This window comes from Argentina anserina, chromosome 2 (genome assembly GCF_933775445.1).
Source record: "Argentina anserina chromosome 2, drPotAnse1.1, whole genome shotgun sequence".
NCBI lineage: Eukaryota > Viridiplantae > Streptophyta > Magnoliopsida > Rosales > Rosaceae > Argentina > Argentina anserina.
In genome coordinates, this window is record NC_065873.1 from 21,957,414 (window position 1) to 21,982,477 (window position 25,064).

General features: G+C 38.9%; 6 protein-coding genes across 7 annotated transcripts; 2 read left to right on the plus strand and 4 right to left on the minus strand.

The window, feature by feature from the left end:
* The first annotated feature begins 1,502 nt into the window (after window positions 1-1,502).
* Window positions 1,503-2,346, plus strand: LOC126782568 (protein SENESCENCE-ASSOCIATED GENE 21, mitochondrial). Its single transcript, XM_050507834.1, has 2 exons — window positions 1,503-1,773; window positions 1,899-2,346. Exons 1-2 carry the CDS (start codon window positions 1,712-1,714, stop codon window positions 2,131-2,133), a joined length of 297 nt encoding a protein of 98 aa, XP_050363791.1. The 5' UTR covers window positions 1,503-1,711; the 3' UTR covers window positions 2,134-2,346.
* A 4,699-nt stretch (window positions 2,347-7,045) lies between these two features.
* LOC126784401 (uncharacterized) lies at window positions 7,046-7,766 on the minus strand. Its single transcript, XM_050509866.1, has one exon. The coding sequence runs from the start codon at window positions 7,686-7,688 to the stop codon at window positions 7,191-7,193; it is 498 nt and encodes a 165-aa protein (XP_050365823.1). The 5' UTR covers window positions 7,689-7,766; the 3' UTR covers window positions 7,046-7,190.
* A 653-nt stretch (window positions 7,767-8,419) lies between these two features.
* LOC126784175 (uncharacterized) lies at window positions 8,420-8,919 on the minus strand. Its single transcript, XM_050509658.1, has 2 exons — window positions 8,814-8,919; window positions 8,420-8,748 (listed from the first exon to the last, which is right to left on the minus strand). Exons 1-2 carry the CDS (start codon window positions 8,917-8,919, stop codon window positions 8,420-8,422), a joined length of 435 nt encoding a protein of 144 aa, XP_050365615.1.
* A 959-nt stretch (window positions 8,920-9,878) lies between these two features.
* LOC126784813 (uncharacterized) lies at window positions 9,879-11,036 on the minus strand. The gene has a single exon (XM_050510322.1). It carries the CDS (start codon window positions 10,554-10,556, stop codon window positions 10,050-10,052), a length of 507 nt encoding a protein of 168 aa, XP_050366279.1. The 5' UTR covers window positions 10,557-11,036; the 3' UTR covers window positions 9,879-10,049.
* Window positions 11,037-11,204: 168 nt separating this feature from the next.
* LOC126782178 (exocyst complex component SEC15B) lies at window positions 11,205-14,663 on the minus strand. 2 transcript variants are annotated; one of them, XM_050507367.1, is made up of 2 exons: window positions 12,242-14,663; window positions 11,205-11,683 (listed from the first exon to the last, which is right to left on the minus strand). In XM_050507367.1, the coding sequence occupies exons 1-2, from the start codon at window positions 14,636-14,638 to the stop codon at window positions 11,675-11,677; spliced, it is 2,406 nt and encodes an 801-aa protein (XP_050363324.1). In that variant the 5' UTR covers window positions 14,639-14,663; the 3' UTR covers window positions 11,205-11,674. The 2 variants fall into 2 exon arrangements, with proteins under 2 accessions (XP_050363324.1, XP_050363325.1); XM_050507368.1 differs by lacking the exon at window positions 11,205-11,683 and having other exon boundaries at window positions 12,037-14,663.
* Window positions 14,664-16,074: 1,411 nt separating this feature from the next.
* On the plus strand, window positions 16,075-20,793 carry LOC126784176 (embryogenesis-associated protein EMB8). The gene is made up of 5 exons (XM_050509659.1): window positions 16,075-16,099; window positions 19,745-19,947; window positions 20,046-20,174; window positions 20,268-20,408; window positions 20,665-20,793. Exons 1-5 carry the CDS (start codon window positions 16,075-16,077, stop codon window positions 20,791-20,793), a joined length of 627 nt encoding a protein of 208 aa, XP_050365616.1.
* The last annotated feature ends 4,271 nt before the right edge of the window (window positions 20,794-25,064 follow it).

The window sequence follows — 25,064 nt, forward strand, 5'->3', positions numbered from 1 at the left end:
GACGATGAAGGCAGAAGAGGTACGTAGAGAAACGAGGACCAATGCATGCCGGGAGAGAGAGAGGCTGCTATGCGTTAAAACGACAGTCGCATTTGTAGGCTTGTGAGTTGTGACTTTACAGTAGAGAGGGAGTGTATATAATTGAGTACCGCAGGACCATTTTATGTAAGAAAATATCTGCATTGATCGACAAGAGTGAATCTACGCAAAACTGCTGACCTGAAGCGGCGCGCCGCGTGTACATGCCATGAAGCAGCTGTAGCGCGCAGCAGAGAGCAGCTGGTATGTCCAACTTGCAACTGCATGCACGTTTTATTAAACAAGATTACCTTCTGATCTCAGTTGGCTATATTTCTGTTGCACTACCGCCGTCTTTATGTTATCCGGATGATATCAAATCCAGACCATCCCTTCATGGCGGTGCTTACTATTTCATGACAATACATTCTAGCGCTTTCGAATATTGAAACTTGAGTGAAATTTTAAAAACGTAAACCGTTAAATATATCGGTTTTCATATTATAGAAACTTGATATATAAACATTATGATAAAATTTTGTGGTAAAATATGACGTCCAAGACATTTTTATGATCATAATAATAAGGTTAGTGGCCTCCAATTCCAGGCCGTGACATGATTTATATGCTGTGAACAGCATGTGTGCATGCACATGATCGAGGTCCTGGAGCTTCCAGTTTACGTCGATTGCATTGTCCACTCAATTTTGATAAAAATCTAAGACCCATAGCCTAATGCATATTAGCTTCATGCCCGCACCTTCACCCAGAGAACAAAGGAAAATACGTGTCTACTTCTTCATGATGTTCGTAAGTGTTTTGTTTTTGTTATATACCTGGGTGCACACTGCACAGCTATTAAAGTGCCAATTGTCTTCGTACAACACATTAGAACGTAACATATATAATAATGACAGATTATCTAACTAACTATATAGTCGACCATACGTAATTTCCAAATTACATTCTAAAAACTTTATAGTAGCTTCATTATATCTACGCGTCGCATACAAGACTTGCTCCTAATTTGAAGCTCCATTTCTGATTTATCATGATTGACCCTTGACTTGGCTGGACCTTCCATCAAACTTCTTCTCAATTTACACGAGCCAATTTCGCCTCCGCCACCCTTCCAGAACCTAACCAAGAAACCCCGCCACCCTTTCCTCCTCTTTACACACACACGTGGACGCCTCCGATCTCCTCTCCCCTCGCCATCAACGGCTGATATCCACAAAAAATTCCCCACCCCACAACCTCGACGTTGACAAGGTTCAAAGAAAAGTCCCCTCCTCAAATCAAAAATCCTCCCTCCAAATTTCAGCCGTTGGATTCGACTACCCTTTCGTAATAAGAAACGAAACCGCCCTCCTCTCTTCTACCTCCACGTGGCGCCAAGTGACTGGCCCTACGAGACCCACTTGCCCGTCCCTCTGCTTCTCCTTGCCCTTTATAAACCCTTTTCCTCCTCTCTCCCTGAAACCATCTTCGCATTTTCAGTTTTTCACAGAGAAAGAGATAGAGAGAGCCACACACAAAGAGATCCCTCTGCCTCTTCTTCGCTGCTGTGGAAGTTGAAAGCTGAAACACTCATCTTTCTCCTTCCGCTTTTTGACTCTCCGCAGTAGCGTTCCTTCGGCTTCGGCTTCTCTTTGCGTTTTTTCCAGTTTCCGATTCGAAAAAAAAGAAAACAATGGCTCGTTCTTTCTCCAGCGCTAAGCAAATCTCCGCTCTCGTCTCCAACACAATCGCCAGGTACGGAGGTTTTCATTTTTCTGAGATCTAGAAACAACGAATCTATTAGCTTTTTTTTGCTTTATTGATTCATCAGTGATCTATTATAAGTAAGCTAACGGTGTTGTGTTTGGTTTTATTTGCAGACGTGGATACGCGGCGGGGTCACCAGGGCTTGCGGCGGTCAGAGGAGAGGGTGCTGCCGTTTCTGTTGCTAGAAGCGTAAACCTAGCAGGGAAGAAATCAGGTGAAGAAAAGGTGGGGTCCGCCTTCAAGGTCTCGTGGGTCCCCAACCCTAAGACCGGCGTCTACGGACCTGAGAACCGCGCCGATGAGATCGACGCAGCCGAGCTCCGTAACGCGCTTTTGAAGAAGCACTGATTCTCATTTTGAGAAGTTCAACTGAAACTGGGAAGATTAAAGATTTTCTCGACAAGAAAATTGAGGAACGGGCTGTCGGCGGACCTGGCCAGATTTTATATATAATGTTGTAATTGCTTGGTTCTCTTCGTCCTCTCGCCTCTGTTTAGGGTTTTCCATGTAATATTTAAGTTTAATTTTGCAATAAAATTTTAAAAAAAATCTCAGAATGAATCTTTATGTGATTGAAATCATTGAATGGTTTCGTGAACTGGGTGGTGAAATTGACAGGAAAGTTTTAGGCGCGTCTTTTCTTTGAGCATATCGGCCATGTCCATTTGTGCTATAAATGGTTCCTCGAATCCTCGTCTAGATTTAGATGTCTAACATTATTGAAGTGACAATCTCCTCAAATGAGAAGGTCAATCACACTAATTCTGATGACTTTGTATTGCGATTCGGAGTCATTAATTTGGTGCGTGCACGGAATTGAAGTATCAAGGCAAAATTAAGCAAGCAAGGTATTTTACATAAACATAGTTTGGGACCAAATATAGTTATTTTACAGTGTTTATGACTCTTGACCAACTGTCTCTATTGGCTTCTAGATCCGATGAACAGTCTAAAACGTAAACGCTATACAATTGCAACGGGGTCATGAATGGATGTTCGAAAACGCTCAAGAGTCAAGACTCAAGACCACTATGGAATTAGAGTTTAGACTTTAGATCATCCTTTTTGAGGTAAGGTTGAATCAAGAGGTCTAGTTAGTATAATTACCCGGCATCAAATTTGAAATAAAGTTTTCAGAATTCAAAGACAAAAATGTTCATACGATTTTCTTAAGAGAATTAAAATAAAATCTGGATGGACAAGCAACATGTATGTAGCTCCCAAGTTGGCAAGGTCCGACTATAAAATAGAGAATGGATGCAGTGCATAGAGCATCAATGATAATATGATGCAATCATTCGACCTTGCCATTTGGTGGCCATAAACTAGTCCAAGATAATAGAATTATTAGTGTTAGGCCTTTAAACTAAAGATGGATACGAGTTTGTGACCTAATTTAATTAGGGGAAGATATATTATAGGGTAGTGTCTGATCTCTTTGTTAGCCAACTCCATTCTCATCCAGATAGCTTATGTGATGCAAGGTTAAGCCAGATGCGGTGAATTGTCAACTCTCTACTCTGTGTAAGAACACAGGTCATGCAATACTAAAACAACTTGTCCAATTCAAGCTCTCAAGGGCCGGGCCGGGCCAAGCACGAGCAACTTCGATATGGATGTTGTCGACATGGATGTTGAAGTGATAATTAATTTACAGGTTCTTCCGGGTTGACCTCGATTTGTTTTGATTTGTATATGCGTTGCTATTTGGTTTGATTTGTGGCAATGTCGCCATTGATTAGGACTGGGCACGAAGGATAGGATGGGATGGGAGAAAACTCATTACACGTCACATCCTACTCTTTTGAATCGGGACGATATCGGAACAAGACGAGAGTTTTTAATAATACATCACACTCGTGATTAATTCCGATTGGAATTGGAGGAAACGAGCCTAATCTCACCGTCTCATAACTTTAAAATACATATTTTCTCAATTCTAAGAGATAATTATCATTCAAGATTTCAAGTAATCAACTATGAATAAAGTCAATTAACAACATTGACAAAGAGTCCATCACAAATCTAAAAATTACAATTAATCTTCCACAAGGGTGTCAAAGTGATATTCTTCATCAGTTGGATCCAATGCAGCATCCAAGTATCGATCAACTTTATGAGCTGCGACTACCTCTTCATTTTCTTGAACAAGCTTCTTCCAATTACTGAGCCTGAGCCAGAGTTGTTTCTACTTGTAATAGTACTAGATGAAGAATTAGGAGATTGCAGCCTCAACATGTGTATGCCTCCATCTACATGTACCACATACTAACAAAAGATGACAATAATATATGATCAGTCCAACAAAACATCTCAAAACATTACCATATATGCATCAATGGTACTCACAAAAGCTCAGAACAGTAGCATCAATGCTACTCACATAACAATAACACCCCATAGGCATCAATACTCACAAAACAGTAACATCAGTACTTACATTACCATATATGCATCATCTCAAAAACATTAGTTACACACATCATTACCATATGTCCATTATCTCAAAATATAAGTTACACACACAAAAACATTAATAAATAATAATCAAACATGAAGTAGAGAGATTAAGTCGAACTAAACCTGATTTCTTTCATCTAGCTATCCTTAACCAATATGACAAGAAACCCATAATTGTTGAAAGTCTTTTTAACACAAAAATCAACTAAGAAAGTCAAACAATTGAAACAAAGTTTAACAATGAAGGCCAAGCAAGTGAAATCAATCAAACATCTATCTAAAACAAAGTTTAGTAATCATCAGAAGCCTGCATCAAAATCTCACACACTCACTACTTTGAATCAGAATGAACTCGAAATTTGAAACTGAAATCTCTTGATGAAATGAACTTACCCGGATTATGAGAGTTCTGACTGAGATTGGAAGGAGAGGGAATCACTCGGTCACTCCGACTGTGAGAGTGGTTGCAACGGTCGTGGGAAGCGAACCCGCAAAACTCCTATTTCTGAGAACGGGGTGGAGAGAAGTCAGAGAACGGAGGATGGATGGACAGAGAGGCGGTTAGAGATCAAAGAGGAGGAGGGGGAGGCCGGCGAGATGAGACTTGGGAGAGACTGAGGCCAAAGCTGAGAAAGTGAGAATGAAGTTCTCTTTTGTGGCTTAAGACATAAGTACATAACCCTTAGAATTATAAAATCAATGGTTAAAGATGAGATATTCAACGTCAAAATTAGAAGTTATTTAATTGCGGGACATGACAGAACGAATCGGGATATAAAATATATGTCTCATGTCTCATCCTATTGTTATGAAACGGGACGAAATCAGAACGGAATAGACGTTTTTAGACCTCCGTCTCATCCAATCTCTACGAATTTTTGGACATGATATGGATTGCAGCTTTTTATACCCGCCCATACCAATGATTGGAGGAACTGTATGTGGAATAAAACAAGGATGCGTAGCAACGCAATGATTCATAGTATAAAATAGCAGAACCACTTTCGGCTCCGATTTTAAACTTTTGTATTCACTGTCCTTTAGGAATCTATAGGAGAAACAATGCGGTCTGCCACGAGAAGAAAGTTGTATCCAAACGATTCTTATGTAAGATAGAGAAATGAACACAATGGGACGGGTATATACAAAGCTCTTCTCAGGTCATCCAAACCATAACAGGACTTCCCGCTCCTGGTTCATCACATAAAATGCAGTGAAACAATAAGGCGTATTGATCAGGCAGAAAGAAAGAAGATTAAGCATGTTGATATACCGGTTCCCAAACAATACTAAATACAACTCCTGATAAAACCTTAAACTGAACTCATCAGTGCATAACTGCATGTCTGCATCTGAGGAATGAGAAGAAAAAAATAAAGGGAAAATCTTTCCAGGTTGTTTCATACTCCCTCCATTATACTGTTTGGCTATTCAACAAGGAATCATATTCTTAAATAAAGACCAGAACTTCTGTATAACTATACAGTCATATATAAACTCTAATCTAATAGCTAATGCTAAAAAGGAAACATAAAAGAAAAAAGAAGAAGACGCTGCAGATGTTCTCATTCTCTCCCACTTGGAAATTATATAGGCTCGAGTCCGATCAATTTCTGTTTTTCCCCACAGGTTCAATGGCACAATAGCATAATAACACCCAGCAAACCTTTATTCTGTTATACCAAAGAAACAACGAACTGCACACCTAAATACCTTCCCTTCATTGGCCAATCACTCAATATGATCCTGATTTCTAACAATATTCACTGATTACTAGATTCACTACAGTCTGCTTAGACATTTATCATACTTCCCTTTTGACTCCATCTTCAACTCTACGAATGAAGTCTATAACATGTGCAGAACCCTCTCAAATCTCAGTGTACATTACTACTCAATTTTCCAAAATACTACAGATTTACTCGTCACATTCCTTTCAACTTAAAAATAGCATCTTCAAAGCTGACTATAAGTCTATAACATAGTAAAGATGCCCTCTTGGTGTACATTACTCAACTCATTTGTAATAGACTAATAGGACATATCGTTCCTAAAGGCTTCTTACATCTTGAGCAAGCATCTATGCCCACATTAAGAGAGCAGAAAGATTAGAACCACGCCCAAGTAGACATTGATATACACAAATTGTCCACAAAAAAAATGTATTCTTATACCCGAACTCAATGTTGTCATTATAAACTCTTAAGTACCTGATCTAAACCCTAAACCACTCCCAAAAACTCAAATTTCAACAAACTGAGCAAATATGTGACCAGCCTTTCCATCAGCACCTAACTCAAACATATTCATCTATCTGCAGAAGTGTAGATAGAACAGCAAGGCACTGAACAGTATTCCCTTATAATACATCAGTACAAACATGAATCTTGATCCAGCTACAAGAAAACTTACTCCTGAATGACCCACACACATATATGACACTAGAAATCACAGAAAGCAAGATCATGTAGACCTTTAGCTCTCATAGTTACCAATCACTATCAACACATCTCAACCTCCCTGCAACTCCCTTCAACTTAATCGAAACACACTGCAACTATGCCCTGATGTATAAACTGTTCCACACACTCAATCAACCATAGATTAAACACTCCTCTAATTCCTACCCACAAATCATAATCAATTTTTTAAAAATTTATTTCCACAGTTTGATTTTGGGTTTTGGGGATCAAACAAGATCCACAACCAGTCGCCACCTCCTCCACATCCACCGCCACCACCTTACCAGCTTTTGAACCCCGTTAGCTCGGGAAGAAGGCAAAGGACACAACCACAAAGCTAAAGGGAAAGCCGGTAAATTTATTTCCACAGTCATAAACGAAAACAAATGATTATTGCAAAACAAAAAAACATAAGAACTAAACCACTTAATCAAACAGTAAATTGCATAATAAAAATTGTCTCTACAAATCCAATTTCTGAATTCAAATAGAAGAAACCAGAGACTTCATCTTAATCTTCCTTACTTGCGGCGGCGCAGGGCTGCAATTCAATCCACAACCGCACTGCGGACACTCGTAGAAGTTATCAATCGGAAACGACGCCGACGCAATCCCCACCGAGAAATCCAAGTCATCGCCGCTCCGGGACACCTCGACGATATTGAGCCAGAGAAACAGGATCTTGACGCTGACGCCGGTCAGGTCCTTGAGCCTGTTGTTCGAGATGGTGCCGGTGATGGTGGACTTGTACTTGAGCTGGTACGAGCCTTCGAGCGAGAAGCTACAAGCGCCGTCGAAATAGGCGGCGAACTTGCCGGTGCTCCGGTCGAGGTCGTAGCCGGTGACGCCCTGGGGGAGAATTCCCATCGGGAAGTTGAAGTCCTGGATGGCGTCGTAGACTGACCGGGTATCGTCGTCGGCGGAGGATACGGTGAATGGTGATAGGAGGACGAGGACGGCGAGAATGGCCGGGAGAGACATGGTTTTCGTCGACGGAGAAATCTGTTGTGAATTTTCTTTTTGTTTTTTGCGGGTGGTTCCGGGAAATAATAGTAGGGGAGTCGGTTGGAGTTGATTGACAGCGAGGGAGAGAATGATGGTAGTTAATTCATACGGCGACGTTTTACAGAAGTAGGTGGAAGACGACGTGGTTTTACCTTAGCAAACCATGTTCGTGGTCAACACAGAGTTCAAGGTTTACCAAAACAGGGCGAAAAGCAGTGATTTATTACCTGCAGTGACGGGAATATTTGTCCAAAGCTGCTTATATTAATAAAAATGTGTCTTACAATGCAAGAAATCAATGTTATGTTAGAGAGTTGGGGACTTAGGGTAACATGTTGTCGAACTATCAATGTGTCTTATCTCAATCTAACGATAAAAAAAATGAATTATCGTATTCGAATTTCATATCGAATAATTATAATCTTCATTTTAAAAATATCATTTGTCAAGAGTACGAGAATAACTATGTAATTTGAAATAAAATAATATCCTAATATTAGTAAGTTTCACACACTCAACTAAGTACTGAGCAATCTTTTGTTTACATGATTCATCAAATCGGACAACTTATTCTGACCATTGAATTTCAAATTATGAAAGAAACACAAGCGCTAGTGAACTAAAATGTCATTAATGAAAATTTGTTACAATGCATCACGGGTGCTCAACATACAATCAGAAATTTCAGATCAAATTGGACAACTAACTTAAGCAGAGGAGACTAGTGACTGATCATCAACCTTGATCTTCCTTTCATTCACATTGACACAATCAAATCCACATCCACAGGTGGGACTCTCCACAAAATTACTGACGGCAAAGTCCGCCGAGGCAACACCAACAGAGAACTCGATATCATCGCCGTCATGAACCACCGTGACAATGCTCAACCACAGGAACCACACCTTGACCTTGATACCACTCAAGCTCGAGATTTTGTCTTTGGTTATCACACCAGTTATGGTGGACTTATACTTAAGCTCATATGAATCAATTGAAAATGTACAAGAGCCATTCAAGTGGACTGAGAATTCACCTGTGGAATTGTCCAGCTCGTAGCTTAACACGCCTTTGGGAAGAATGCCAACTGGGAAGTCATACTCTTGGAGGCTTCGTAAGCCGTCAACTCGTCCTTGACAGAAGCAGATGGGGTTGATATTGAGAAGGAAACCAGAAGGAAGAGTAAGAAGGATAGTACTGTTGCCATTAGAGATGAGATTTTGATTGGAAATGTTTTTCTGTGCTAGTTGGAAGCAGAACTTCTTGGTTTGTTGAAGGCTTGAAGACTTGACTGTTAGGTTGTTGTCGAATTGTTTCTAATCACACCCTAATCAATGTTAGCTGGGAGGAGGAATTTGAAAGATGAAAGAAGCATATTCCATCTTATGCAATCTACCGCATACAAATTGTATGATAGGTTCAAAAACAGACTCTCAAACATATGAAATGCACGATAGGACAGTTACATTTGATGTTTTGATTAATCGGAAAACATAGTCTGTATGCAAAGATACACCCAAGTCGAAAAAATGGCCTAAAACTTGGCTAAAACTGTTGCGGCGTTGGGCGAGACTAGGCGGGCGTTAGGTGTTGTTAAACAGCGACAAGCGTGGCCCGTAGACCAACTGTACCGATACTGTCCCAACTTAACCACCTCACATGTGTTGGGTTTTAATCACAAAAGGCATCGGTACAATTGAGTATTATCCACCCACTTATAAGCTTTATTTTCTTTGTCACTTCTTAGATGTGAGATCTCTCATCTCCAACACGCTCCCTCACGTGCAACCTAATTTTTAAACCAAGGTCCAGTAACCAACGACACTTGGTGATCATCCAATCGGAAACTCTCCGATGGCATGATAATGACACCCATTTTGGACCCATGACAAAGTGGCACCCAACTCGGGTCCACAACAGATTGTAGGCGCGACTAGAGAGAGATCTGCTCTGATACCATGTTAAACAGCGACAAGCGTGGCACGTGGACCAACTGTACCGATACTGTCCCAACTTAGCCACCTCACAGGTGTTGGGTTTTAATCACAAAAGGCCTCGGTACAATTAATATCCACCCACTTATAAGCTTTATTTTCTTTGTCACTTCTTAGATGTGAGATCTCTCCTCTCTAACAGACGTGACACATGAAGCTGCAGCAAAATGATATGGTGCCTAATTCTGTTGTCATCTAATTCTACGGGGGCAGGGATTCCAAATTAGATAACAATCTGTAATCAGGCAATCAATAATCCTTCGATGTAAAACACAAGTGACATGCTGCATTACATAGCAATATACAGAAAGCCGATAACTTATCAGCAAAACACTCATTCCAGTCAGTAAGTAGCGACTGGATATGAGGGGAGGACAGTGCTCAACTGGTCACAATGGAATCCACACCCACACTGAGGACGCTCCTCGAAGTTGTTGGATGGAAAATTTGTGGAAGCAATTCCCAAAGAGAGCCGCAGGTCATTGCAAACATGAACTACTTCGAGAATGCTGAGCCAGAAGAAGAGCACCTTGACACTGACGCCCTTCAGATCACTGAGTCTACCTTTGGACAAAACACCAGATATGGTGGGCTCATACTGAAGCTGGTATGAATTTTCAATGGAGAAGGTGCAAGTTCCACTGAAATAGACCAAGAAATGGCCAGTTTCTGTGTTCAACTCGTAGCCTGCAACTCCTATGGGAGGAATACCAATTGGGAAGTCATATTGTTGGAGTACTTCATAGGCTGATGACTCGCCAACTTCGCAGTAAGCAACGGATGAAAGAATGATCAGCAAGGGATACATCATCAACAAATATGTGGGATTTCGACAAGAAAAGGAACCCATTTCTTCTCTGGAGCTTCAAGAAGGTGGTTGGGATAGGTAGAAAATTGAGCCAAAGCAGTAGGGGAGATATGTATTGATCCAAATAAGGGACTTTCATCACTTGCGGTGGTTGAGGACTAGTGCATCTCAGACAACTAAAATGAAGGGGACACTTTTGTCAAAGTTCCCGTTAATGGTTTTCAATTTCATTGCATTGTATATAATCTCTTCTCATCAGAGTACAGAAGGTGCGTGCTAACATCGTTGGAGACTTTACACAAGCAGGTAGTGATAATCAACGATATTGTGGACAGGAAATTTGGAACTTGAGAACTTTGAGTCAAGGATGAACATGCAATGGTAACCAATTGGAGTTGGGGCTACAAAAAGTACAACTACAGTCTTGGCTAAACGAAATTTTCTTAGACTTCCACGAGATTTTTCAGCTTTCTTATAGGGCTACAAATTTCTGGTAGTATATATGTGCACAAGGAAAATAAAGAAAAGAATCTATCTTTTGATTGTAAACTATGAACAATCAACCTTGCCAGAAATTAAGCCGACTTATTGGAAGGCTGTGAAACTCTATCCAGAACCAGCACACTTATTCTGACCAATGATCATGTAGCAAATTATTCATGAAAATTCAATATTATAAAGCCCGTGTTCTGATGTGAATATGCAAAATACAGCTAATTGGGGGTCACTATGAATAAAATCTGTAGTTTGTAAAACACTTTAAATTCTTTAACTTGAATCACACCAAAGCAAGATTGGTGAAGGTCTTTACAACAATGAAATGCAAACACCTCTCCAAAGCTAACATTCAACTCTTCGATAAAGAATATAGCATCAACAAACTAGTTTCAGTATTCAATATGGTAAAAGGAAATTCTAGCAAAAAACTTCCAAGGGAATGAAAGACCTGGTAAAAATCTTAATAAATTCAAGGGAATCATATCAATAGCGGTCCTAAATATGTCAACTATTGTTAAATAATCACCTGTTTCTGGAAACAAGGAAAAGAAAAACCTGTTTTTGAAACTCAGACGGTCGGATGCTAATTAGTTTTCCAGCGGTAACAAAGGTTATCACCCTTTGCCGGATCTTCTAAATGGAGAAACACAGGTCCATCGGTTTTATGCCATCTGCAAATAATATGTACCAGGAACAAAATTTTGACATAAGAAACATAATCATGTAACAGGTGAAATATAATACCTCTAACATAAAGGCAAGCAATGAAGTTCAGAAAGCAATATCGAGAGACTAGAGGATATTGATTACAACAGACTTGTATACTGAGACTTTATGGTATACCATCCTACATGCATTCATATAAGAAAGCCAGCTAGCTCCTCTGTTGACTTCTCAGTTCTCACTATGTTGACATGTGTAACAAAATAAGTAAATATCCATTCTCTTTCAAGACAAGTTTAGTAGGCGGTTGCAAACAGTTTATTTATGTACATGTGTAAAATGCTTATACGGCTCGGAGAAATCATCAATAAAATAACAAATCAGGAACTTTGAAACTGATACATACAGAATTTTCTATGCAAATCAACAGATTCAGCAGGCAATAAATGGAATAGGGGAAAGAACAAAATGAACAGTAAACAAGCTATGAAGTAAATCCCATCACAATCAACATAGGCATTTGTGGACAATTATCATACGTACAGCTATGTAACAGATTAACTCACATCCTTCAGTCTTTTTATCAACACATCTAGAGATTTCTTCTTCGGGTTTTGCCTGCTTCCCCGGCTCCCAAAGGTTCCAAATAGCCGCTCTGATGAATCCCTCATTTTTTCTGAAATAATCACTACTTTTCTATAATCCAAGTTATTGTAACTCCTCTCTCTGATTACAGGATTGAGGAAGGTCTCTGGATTGTTGCTTAAGAGTAAATTAACTAACTGCCTCGACTCAGCAAGTGCTGATTTCAACTGATTTGCATCCTCCTCTGAGAGTAAAGGTGCTTGATTATCTGCAAACGATTCCAATATCCGAATGTCCACATCGATGCTCATAATTGCATTTACAGTAAACCTCTTGACTGCGTCCCCAAGCAAAGCCCCAACTATCTTCTCTGATATGTGAGAAAGGACATCTTTTATAACTCGTTTAAGAACCTTTGGTGGCAATATCTGCTGTGCAGTAGAAACCAGAGTTTCCAAATATATGATCACCTCATTCACATACTCATTCCCGTTCTGCAGAGTCTCATCAGCCATCCAGTTCACATTCTCCATCAGCGTCATGAAACCATCAACCTTTTGTTTAAGCAATCCAGAGAGTGTGTCTTCTGCAGCATCACGGGCCTTGGTTAGCGGAAACTGCCTCCTTCCCCTCTCCACCATTCTTAGAGGAATACCAGAGAGCTGAGCAGCATGTCGGAAGAAGAAATCACAAGCTCTCTCCATGACGGCCATATTGGCAGCCACCTGCATTGCCTGGGAGACCGCACTGATAGATGTATTGATAAGCTTCACAAGAGCGCCATCTAAATCCTCACTCAATAGCCTATCCAAATACTTCTTCACAACCTCAAAGAAATCAAGCTGCCCACCATAGGACATGAAACTCACAGAATCCTCAATAAAAGACCGCACAATGCGGCAACAATCAGGCACCGTAGAACTAAATGGTGCAACATAAGGAAAAGCCGGGGTGATATCAGAAGTCTGTATCTGAAACGAAAGCACATTCATGGAATACTCGTACTCTTTCTTCATCAACATCTGATCAAACTTATCCGCAGACAGAGCATCCACAATCTGCTTCCTACAATCCGACAACAGCAACTCATGGTACTTATCCCTGTGCTTGCTCAACACATCAAGCAAAGGATCCACCAAATATCCATACCTCCGCAGAGTCACACCTAACAAGCTCACATAGTCCTTAATCAACAACAAATGGTTCGCAGTCTGCATCCTAGAAAATTGATCCTCTAAAACTGAACACATTTTACTCACAGCAGTCTCCCACAAATTCTCAACCTCCAATTTCGATATCAATCCACCTCCAGTCCTCACAACTCTATCCTCCACAATGAAGAACCCGGCGATTTGCGCAAAGAAAGTCTGATGAGACTCAAGAAATGGAGTCATGGAAGATACCTGAAAATCCGAAGTGAGCTGAAGCTTGCGATTTTCGAAGTAGTACTGCTTGAACCTGTCCTCAAATCCCAGGGTCTGGTGGATATGATAGGCTCTATACAATGGAGTCAAATCAACTCCTTCTCCATTGCTACTATCATCTCCATTTGGATCTTCATCTTCCTCCTCCAAAGCATACACACAGTCCCTGAGGCTCAGCCGGCTCTGCTCCTCAGCTTGCCGCTGCTTGATTCTCAGATCCTCCTCTCTCTGCCTCCCCGACGAGGCTTGACCGATGGCCAGTTGACCTAGATTCCGGCAGACTACACGGATCTCCACCAGCCAGTCGTTGAAGTCCTTCATGACCTTGCGCTCTATGTGCCACCGAATCTCCGGAATCTTCTTCTCCAGCATCCGCTTGATCGTCGACGACGGCGTTTTGTCGAGGAAGACGCACTCGATTGTGTCGACGCACTTGAGCGCCATGTAGAAGTTGCCACGGCTGAGGTGGTAGTTGGATCGGGAGCAAAGCTCCATGAGCCGGACCAGGCTCCGGACCGACTGGAGCGCCAGGTTGACGTTCCGGCACACGTTCCGAGCTTCGACGAAGGAGTCGAGTGACGTCAGGAGGGGGAGGCCGACGGCCTGGAGCTTGGCGTTGGATTCGGAGAGGGAGGACTTGAGGGAGTCGACGTCGGAGAGGAGAGATCGGAGGTCGTCGACGGCTTGGATGAAGTCCTGGTAGTGAGCGCGGCAGACTTCTTCGATTTCGGACTCTTTGGAGCGGGAGAAGTGGCGGAGGTGGAGGAGGAGGGTCTCGGGTTTGCCTGAGGCGAAGGCTTTGCGGACGAAGGGGCCGACGTCCTCGCCGTTGGAGATGGCAGAGGAGAGGAGGAGCTGGTCGAGCTTCTCGGCCGAGTCACCGTTATCGGTGGCCGCCGCCGGAGCGATTTTGCGGCGGGGTTTGGTGGAGGACATCGTGGGGGTGTAGGCCATATTGGGCGGAGGGGATTTAGGAGGAATGGGGGAGACGGTGGGGGGAGGGAGGGTAGTTATTTTGGACAGCTGGGTGAGAATTAGGAGATGGTGTTTGACGAACATGCCCACTGCTGGACTGGGGGACTGGGGGAGTTATATGAAAGTTCTGGGGCTATTTGAGTAAACTGGTTGTATGAAAGTACGACGGCGCGGTGAGCATACGGAGTTTTGTCTGAAAGACGGGCTACGGTATTTTAGCCGGCAAATTTATTTCTTTTTTATACTTCATAGTTCATACTGCCGACTTTATTCTTTTGACAAAATTATCAAAATACATTTTGAAATTTATTTAAATTGTTAATTTATACTCCAAACTTGTAAATATGAAAATTTACTTCCTCAATTTGACAAAAACTATCGGTTTGCACCCTCACCGTTAAATTTAACATTTTTCAAATTATGTCATTCACATGATGAATATTTTTGTCATTTAATTTTTATTTTATTTTTTAATGATAAAAATGTACAAAGAATTTAAGTTTTGTACAATTATATTTGCTCACTCATTCACTTCACGATATTTATCTTTTTTGATAATTTTTTTTTCAAAATAACAATACATAATTACGATTATAAGTGAATAACTAAAATTAATTAATTATGTCTATAGTCTCTAGCAATCATCAAGTTTACTTCCAAGGTTTTGTCGTTTCAGAGATTTGAGTTTTGTCTTGTGTCTTCACTTAATTAGCGGATGATGAATGTTAAATGTACTAGCGGGAAAAAAATATTAAGAAAAAAGAATATCATGAAGTAAATAAGTGAACAAATATAATTGTACAAATATTAAATTCCTCGTGTTTTTTTATTATTAAAATAAAATAAATATTAATAAAAATGTATATCATGTGCATGACATGTGACCACAAATTGGATGAAAAATGTTAAATTTAACGGTGAGCGTGTAAATCGACAGTTTTTGCCAAGTTGAAGAGGTAAATTTTCACATTTACAAGTTCGGAGTGTAAATTAACAATTTAAACTAAATTTAGAATGTATTTTAATAATTTTGTCTTTTTTTTATTTACTAACCTTCTTGCACTATAGACATAAGTAGTTATATGAAGTTATGAACCCATGGTAGGATAGGTTTATTTTTGAAAATATTTTGTATACATGGAGAAGGACCGCACTCACTCACGTGAGTGAATAGTGATAAATGATTTTGAATTACATAATCGTAGAATTTTACATGAGAAAACAAAAATGCATTAAAGAGGTTTTTTTTTCTGTTTTTATCTTTATTTAAATAAAAACTCTATATACATGGTTTCATAAATCAACAGTAATCATGTACAATAAGTATTTGCGGTTACATAAGACAAATTGTCTTAATCAATTGATTTTATATCCAAATTGCAAAAGTTAATATTACACTGTTAATTAAACGTGCAATGGCCAACTATGTGTTTGAGGACGGTACATCCTCATTTATGTGTCTTTTGATACATAATATTATAGTTGTATCGGATGTCGTGTATGAATTTTAGATAGGCCTCATCATTTAGTCCGCGGACCCGAAAAGCACGCGAAGGCTCACAAGCCCAACGAGCTCTTACTCGGCCCGGCCCGCGAGAAAGCCCGCCAAAGACCGCTTCCGTGGGTAGAGTGCCGGGCTTAAATTAGAGGTGTGAAACCCAGCCCGGCCCGTAAAAACCCGCCAAATAATAAAATATTATACATATATATTTTATTAGGTTTAGAATAAAACTATTGCATTATGAAGCAACTATATTAAAGACAATTTTTGGGATCGATCGACACCAGTAGATATGATCGGTATATATATTTAGTGACCTTGTAAAAATTTCATCCAATTCGGAACTCGTTTTACCGTCAGAATTTCTGGTAAACCGAAAACAACACTAATATGTCATAAGGGAAGACCCATTACCAAAATGTGAACACCAAAAGTCGTTTGCATATGTGAAATCACCTAACTTTTGTCACCGATTGTGTGTGGTCGCACCAAGGAAACCGATTTGGCAAAGCCCCGGTCAATAAGGATTTTAATATGTCAAAACGCATTTTTCTTTGTTGACCGTATGTACGTACAGTCAAACAATATCCAAAACGGACGAAATTTTTACGGGTTCCCTAAATATATATACCGATCACATATACTAGTTTCGATCGATCATATTTTGAACTAGAGTTATTGATCGCTGAAGCGTCTACTAATGTATCATAACCTTTTATATTAGGTTTATATTAAAACTAACGCATTATGAAGCGACTATATGAACGAAACTTGTCAGGATCGATCGACACCAGCCGATGTGATTGGTATATCTATTTAGTGACCCTGTAAAAATTTCATCTAATTCGGACTTCGTTTGACCGTCGAAATTTTTAGTAAATCGAAAACACCACTATTATGCCCTAAGGGATGACCTATTACAAATATGCGAATGCTGAAAGCCGTTTGCATATATGAAATCACCTAATTTTTGTTACCTATCGCGCGGGGTCGAACTGAAGAAATCTATTTGGCAAAGCCCCGGTCAATGAGGTTTAAATATGTCAAAATGCCTATTTTTTAGTTGACCGTTGGTACGAACGGTCAAACCATGTCCAAAACGGATGAAATTTTTACGGGTTCCCTAAATATATATACCGATCACATCTACTGGTATCGATCGACCATATTTTGAATTTGAGTTGTCGATCGCCGAAGTGTCCACTAATGTATTATAACCTTATATTAGGTTTATAATAAAACTATCACATTATGAAGCGACTATATGAATGAAACTTCTCGGAATCGATCGACACCATCCGTAGTGATCAATATATATATTTAATGATCATTTTAAAATTTCATCCAATTCAGACCTCGTTTAACCGTCAGAATTTCTAGTAAACCAAAAACAACACTAATATGCCCTAAGGGGGGACCAATTACCAAGATGCGAATGTGGAAATTTGTTTACATATTTGAAATTATCTAATTCTTGTTATCTATCGTGCGCGGTTGAACTGAATAAATCTATTTGGCAAAGCCCCGGTCAATGAGGTTTAAATATGTCAAAACGCCTCTTTTTTAGTTGACCGTTGGTACGAACGGTCAAACCATGTCCAAAAAGGACGAAATTTTTACGGGTTCCCTAAAAATATATACCGATCACATCTACTGGTGTCGATCGACCATATTTTGAATTTGAGTTGTCGATCGCCGAAGTGTCCACTAATGTATTATAACCTTATATTAGGTTTGTAATAAAACTATTACATTATGAAGCGACTATATGAAGGAAACTTCTCGGAATCGATCGACACCATCCGATGTGATCAATATATATATTTAATGATCATTTTAAAATGTCATCCAATTCGGACCTCGTTTAACCGTCGGAATTTCCGGTAAACCAAAAACAACACTAATATGTCATTAGGGGGGACCAATTACCAAAATGCGAATGTGGAAATTTGTTTACATATTTGAAATCACCTAATTTTTGTTACCTATCGTACGCGGGCGAACTGAAGAAATCTATTTTCCAAAGCCCCGGTCAATGAGGTTTAAATATGTCAAAACGCCTTTTTTTTAGTTGACCGAAGGTACGAACAGTCAAACCATGTCCAAAATGGACGAAATTTTTACGGGTTCCCTAATTATATATACTGATCACATCTACTAGTGTTGATCGACCATATTTTGAATTTGAGTTGTCGATCGCCGAAGTGTCCACTAATGTATTATAACCTTTATATTAGGTTTATAATAAAACTATCACATTACGAAACGACTATATGAAGGAAACTTCTCGGAATCAATCGACACCATCTGATGTGATCAATATATATATTTAATGATCATTTTAAAAGTTCATCCAATTCGGACCTCGTTTAACCGTCGGAATTTCTGGTAAACCAAAAATAACACTAATATGCCCTAAGGGGGGACCAATTACCAAGATGCGAATGTGGAAATTTGTTTACATATTTGAAATCACCTAATTTTTTTCACCGATCGTGCGTTGTCGCAATGAGAAAACTATTTGGTAAAGCCCCGGTCAATGAGATTTTTTTATGTGAAAACGTCTTTTTTTTTTGTTGACCGAAAATTCCGACGGTTAAACGAGGTCCGAATTGGATGAAATTTTTACACGGTCCCTAAATATATACATCGATCACATCTATTAGTGTCGATCGACAATATTTTGAAACTAGAATTTATTTGTGACTTTTGTTTTAGAATGTTTTCTAATAATTCTTTTATTGTTTCAAACCCTTAAATTAGAGTATTATATTGTTTTTCTAATACAAGCCCGTAAGGCCCGGCCCGCAAAAGCCCGCAAGGCCCGCCTTAAGTGGGCGGGTTTGGATTTTTATATTTTTGAAAATACCCGACCCGGCCCGTTGACGAGCCTTAATTTTAGAGTTCAAACACGTTTTAACCGATTCATGAGTATTGTTTAAATAATATTACCAAGTACACTATTTTTATAAAAATAAATAAATATTACCAAGTACATAGAATATGGTGTATTCTACTACGCCATTTCAACAAAATATTACCACGTACATATTTTATAAATAGGGTAGTACCCTTAGTGAAACATGGAGCAACGGCAATAAATTCCTTGTACACATCCTCAACCACCAATTGAAAATCATAGTAGAATGGTAAGGAATTCTACTTTTATTTGTTTAGGGCAGTCATTCAATTTGTTTATTATTATAAGTTTTCAATGCCAAATGAAAAAGGAAAATCCAAATTAAGAGCACGAAACCCAATAACGACGACAAGCCCAAGACTTGGTCACCAGACATTGTTTATAAATCTCCCCCTCGCCTCCTCACTTCTCTATAAAGCTACGAGTCTCGTTAACCTAGTCAGCAACTGACCAAGGGAGATATGGACAATTATCTTTGGATCAACCCATTTTAAATCCAATGATTGAGAAAAAAGAAGTCAAAATCAATAAAATATGTTTTTCTCATTATCTTTAATCACTTTTACTTGCCATCTCTCTCTCTTCTCCCCAAACCCTCTCTTTCCTCTCTTCCACAAAATTTCACGGCCTCTCCTTCTCGTTCTCCTATTCTCAGCCCAGTGAGGATACTCACCCTACAACCCTTTCCCCTTATTCTTATGGAACCACCTCGTGGAGACCATCCTCGCCGCCTTCTACCGCGACACCCCCAACATTAATCTTCGTCGCGAGTGCCTCCGCACCAAAGACAATGGCTCTGTCTCCCTCGACTGGGTGCCTGTTGACGACCGCCTCCTCCCCGCCGACGCTCCCCTCCTCATTCTCCTGGTTATTCTATTTTTTGCATCCTCTCAAGTTAATAAAAATGAAAGCTTTTTCATCTTTGAGTTGATAAAAATTCAGTCTTTTCAATGTAAATGTTGCAGCTATGTGTAACTGAAGGGAGTGAAGACTCGTATGTGATGCACATGTTAATTAGAGCTAGAGATAGAGGATGGCGAGTTGTGGTGTTCAACAGATGCGGCTGTGGTGCTAGCCCTGCAACCACGCCTCAGGTACTACATTAGTGTTTACCTGTTTCTTTCTATAATTTGACATTGAGCCAGCATTGTGATTGTTTGTTTATCTTTATGAGATTGATTATGCAGTTCTATTCGACTTCATTTTTAGGAGATATACGTGAGGACGGTGAGGTGGTAGATCATGTTGTTGGGAGGTATTTGGAAGCTTATCTCTATGTCGTAGGCTGGTCTCTTGGCGCCAACATTCTCGTTCATTATTTGGGACATGTACCATTGCCTTCATTTTTTTGTACCATGATCAATTGATTAATGCCATTCACTAGTGTGTTTAGCAATATGTCTTAATGTAACAAGTTGTTTCTACTCGAATGAATTTTTCAGTGCCGTTAGGCCTAATAAATGATATGGTTTTGACCTACTAAATGGGAGCTTATAATAAGGATTTAGTTTTGCACTGGTGTGTTTTATATGCATTATATGCTTCAAGTCCATATTGTTTATCTTTGATATTTGGTACTTATAGGAATTTAATGCGTGTCATCTCTCTGGTGTTGTGTCGTTGTGTAATCCTTTCAATCTGGTGATTGCAGATGAGGATTTCCATAAGGGCTTTAATAATATTTATGACAAATTTCTATCAAGTATTCTCTGAAAAAATTTCAAAATGTAATTCCATGATACTCTGCAAAATTTTTAGGTGGGCTGGTGAGCCTGAGCCTTGTGTTGTCTTCCGTAACATTGAATTCGATTTGGGTTTTCATTTTCACTGTACAAGATTTCATCTTTCTGAAAAATTTAAATTATTTTATAGAATTGTGTTGCATGGTATTCATAGCTTAGTTGAGTAGTGATAAGAAGCTTTGTGATTTGTAGTGTTAGTGTTTTAAACCAAGCAAGTAAGTTGTTTGATTACTGGACTGGTGCATGCATGTGATTTCTTGGTTGCTAAATATGCAGGTTCAGGTGATGATAGTGTTCACAAGTCAAAATATGTTCGTATAACTTCTTCATGTCACAAGTTGGATTCCAAATGTGTCTAAACAAACAGCTTATGATAGTGGAAGCTAGTTGAAGTTTTTGATGTTCAAAGATACCAATCTAACTTCCCACAAAAGTTTTCATCGACTCTTCTTTGATTTTTGCTTTTACATGCTTCCATTTTTTGGATTGTATAAATATTTCATGATTGTAAGTTGTCTTTCATCTCAACTTAGATATGAAGAGGTGGTGACCACTTATCACTGTCATACTCAGTTCAGACATGAGTGTTATATATGTAATATGTAACATCAGCCATATTATAGGCACATTATTTGATTCCAGAAGTTTGTTCTCATCTCTTTTTTTTTTCAGTCATCATGTATGGAAATGGTTAATGGTGTATAAGTTGGATACATAGATTTTAATAACAATCACCATAAAAGTTGCAATATTAATAGCAATATTATGTACATATGCAGAATTTGTATTGTTCCTTAACTAGCTGCAACCACAACACCAGAACAACTTTCTACAACAAAAAATTGAGCAAACATAAAGCAAAACTATAGCAACAGTGGAGGAATTGGTAAGCCAAAATTTGCTTCAAAATTTTCCTCATTAATCCAAAGTCTAGACTGCATCAAGAAATTCCATATAGCCAAAGTCACCATCAAGTTACTAACTACAAAATTTTAGAAACTAAAATTAATCATTGAATTTACTTTTCTATATGAACTAGGAAGTAACACCTTCATTGGGATTCATGTGGAATAACTTACTAGTTATAATTCATCCACCACATCATCTTGTTCACCAACCACCATGTCACCATCATTTTCTCCAACATTTGATCTAGCAAACATAGCAGATTATTTGATTATTAGCTAAACAACATAATATAAAGACTTATAGCAATTGAATATAAGTAGACTATTACCTATCAACTGTGCATTTATTTTTCATATCTTTACTACTTCAACATATAGAGCAATGTCTAACTTTTCCCTTCATGACTCTCCATGATGTGAAGTGTTTCCCACTACCTTTAGTCTTCGCTTGAGAAGGATCTAGGAACCGGTTTTATTCAAAGTTCCTGTTGTGGAATTGTTGGTAGACGCTTGCCCACTAGAAAATTAAATTTATTAATTTGCTCCATAAGTCCTTCAAATGCCTTCTTGACAAGTTTTGTACCCTCATCTGAAATCGTAGCCTCATCAATTAAATTGGATGCAATTTTGAACAAGCCATTATGCCTAAAAATTAATGAATTATCTACACCATCTTGCCTTTGACATATTTCTCTACGAACTCTTGAAAACCTTGTCCATCTTCATACAATATATTCTTTTGGCAACTCTATGATATGTTTCACCCGTAATAAAGCCAAAATATGCCTGCAATGAATTCTTTCAAATTCAAACATTCTACAACTGCAAGTTACTTTGTTGGATACCTTCTCATGTACAAGCGTCTACATTCTATAGTTTTGAGTAAACACTCTTTTAGTCTCGTAAACACAATTATCACCATCTTCCTTTATGACATCAATAATGTAACTATTACCATCGTGTAGCTGAACCTGAAAGTATTGAAAGTACTTTTTGGTATACAAATGAGCCATTTGGACCTCCATTGGCATTCCTAATCTTAGATTAGGTACCTCATTCAAATATTTATGGTCTTCAACCAATTCTTGATGTCTTTGATGATCAATTTCCCTATTGAATCATGTGATAAAATCCATAAAAGAGTTTTCATGATCACAGTAACGCTTGAAGAAAGCATGTGCAAATTCTACTCTTTGGCTACTTGACATGCATGCTAAAAAATACTTATTTACATATGCTAGAATCCACTTGTCTCGCAATTTATACATTAATTCAAACCATGAATTACGAGTTTGTTGACTCTTCAAACCATCTCCTTTCAAATTCCTCTAGAGACTCTGAATCCCATATGCATGCCTTGAAAGAATCATAGTACTTGTTCATAAACTCCATACTAGTCTTATCTTGAAACTTTCTTAGAATATGCCGCACACAATATTTGTGAAATGTGTTTGGCAAGTGCGGCAAAACATGAGCAATTGCCTTAGCCATTGTTTGATCTTGATTGATGATAATAACCTTCGGAGCACCTCTAGGCATTGCTGCAAGCCATGTGTTTAACAACCAAACAAACGAATCAAAATTCTCATTACTCAAAAATGCACATCCAAAAACCATTGTTTGGCCATGGTGATTCACTCCTACTAATGGAGCAAAAAGCATCTTGTAACGGTTGGTGTTGTATGTTGTATCAAACACAACAACATCACCAAAATGTGCATACAATTTTTTCCCACCTGAATCAACCCAAAACATCTAATAAGCCTGTTTTCTGCATCTGTATCAAATGCAAAAAAGAAATCAGGATTCTTCTCTTGCTCAGCTTTGAAGTGCTCATATAAAATGTCAACGTCATGACCCTTGACAAAATTTTTCTCATCTCGCACCGCATTTCTCAAATCTCTTTATATGCATCCAACATTTTCATGTCCACCGGCTTGTGGCTTCAATAATTAAAATTGTTGGTATATCGGAAGGTCCACCCGTGTCAAGTCTTCTATCAATTTTTTTTTGCTGCAGACATGGTACGATGTGATGTTAACAAGTGAACTCTACTTGGCGTTGTCGGTGCATGATTGTGTTCCTCCTTGAAGGTTTTGACCACGTAATTACTTCCATCATGACATAAGGTTAATTTTGCATTGCACCCCATTCGAGTATTTCGACGGTCTCTTTCCTCAACTTCATTGTTATTTCTCCATGTCTCATCAGTTTCCTCTTCTTTGAAACAAACATATTGTTTCCAATATACTATATCATTCTTCTTTGTCTCCTTACTCTTTCGGACACTAAAATCAGCCTTACGGGCATAATCATTATAAAATTTATATGCTGCATCTAATGAATCGAATTGCTGCCCAGGTTTTGGCTTCATATCATCTTCAACTTCAAGAACATAGACCAGTTGCACGTTGCCCGGATAGGCTCTTGTATTACCTCCATAATGTCGAGAGTATTGCAGCTGGTCAAAGATTTAAAAAACATCAAGTATAAATAATCAATCATTAACATCAACATGTGATTCCAATTTAACTATTTTATAAGCTGGATTATTATAAGAATAAAACAAATGACATAACCATTCTAAAAGCCTAAATTCGTAGAAACATTATTGGAAAATAGTCACACTACAACCACATTCTGCCAGTCTCTTGTGAAATAATCTTTAAACCCCTAAATTTCCCTATTCCCAGTACCTTGGATCAATGTTTTTTTATCTTTAACTTAATACAAGCATATATTTGTATTTCCTATCAGACATGGTGTAGGAAGGGAGAGCTAACCTAATCTTGGCCGGAAAAATGGAGACGGGGAGATTGGGAGAAGTTTAATCGGTGGTGTTGGGAGACGGAGATTGATGTCGGGGGTGTCGCGACAAAAGGCGGTGAAGATGGTCTCCACATGACAGTTCCAGTCAAATAATGGGAGGGGTTGTAGGGTGAGTATCCTCTCTGGGCTGAGAAGAGAAGAATGAGAATGAGATGCTGTGAAATTTGGTGGAAGAGAGGAAAGCGAGAGGGGCTGGGAGAAAGAGAGAGATAGTGTGGGGAGAAGAGAGTGAGTAATTAAAAGTGATTAAAGATTATAAGAAAAATATATTTTATTCATTTTGACTTTTTTTTTTCAACCATTGGATTTCAAATGGATTGATCTAACAATACAAGAAAATTGAGTTTTCACGACGCAAAATTTACGGCATGCATTGATGTGCGCTGTGAAAAGTATTATTTACGACGTGCTTTCAAATTAAGCCGTTAATCATGTATTTTCTTTAAAAAATTTACGGCGTGCGCTATTGCGTGTCGTGTTTAAGTGTCGTAATTCCCTAATGTTA

Coding starts and splice junctions, on each gene's coding strand:
- LOC126784175 (XM_050509658.1), bottom strand. CDS start 8,919: ATGGCAACAGTACTATCCTTCTTACTCTTCCTTCTGGTTTCCTTCTCA. Junction 8,749..8,813: donor GGCTTACGAAGCCTCCAAGA/GTATGACTTCCC, acceptor ACAATTCCACAG/GTGAATTCTCAGTCCACTTG.
- LOC126782178 (XM_050507367.1), bottom strand. CDS start 14,638: ATGGCCTACACCCCCACGATGTCCTCCACCAAACCCCGCCGCAAAATC.
- LOC126784813 (XM_050510322.1), bottom strand. CDS start 10,556: ATGGGTTCCTTTTCTTGTCGAAATCCCACATATTTGTTGATGATGTAT.
- LOC126784176 (XM_050509659.1), top strand. CDS start 16,075: ATGGCCAACTATGTGTTTGAGGACG. Junction 16,100..19,744: donor CAACTATGTGTTTGAGGACG/GTACATCCTCAT, acceptor CAGCCCAGTGAG/GATACTCACCCTACAACCCT. Junction 20,409..20,664: donor TCGTTCATTATTTGGGACAT/GTACCATTGCCT, acceptor TGGTACTTATAG/GAATTTAATGCGTGTCATCT.
- LOC126782568 (XM_050507834.1), top strand. CDS start 1,712: ATGGCTCGTTCTTTCTCCAGCGCTAAGCAAATCTCCGCTCTCGTCTCC. Junction 1,774..1,898: donor GTCTCCAACACAATCGCCAG/GTACGGAGGTTT, acceptor TTTTATTTGCAG/ACGTGGATACGCGGCGGGGT.
- LOC126784401 (XM_050509866.1), bottom strand. CDS start 7,688: ATGTCTCTCCCGGCCATTCTCGCCGTCCTCGTCCTCCTATCACCATTC.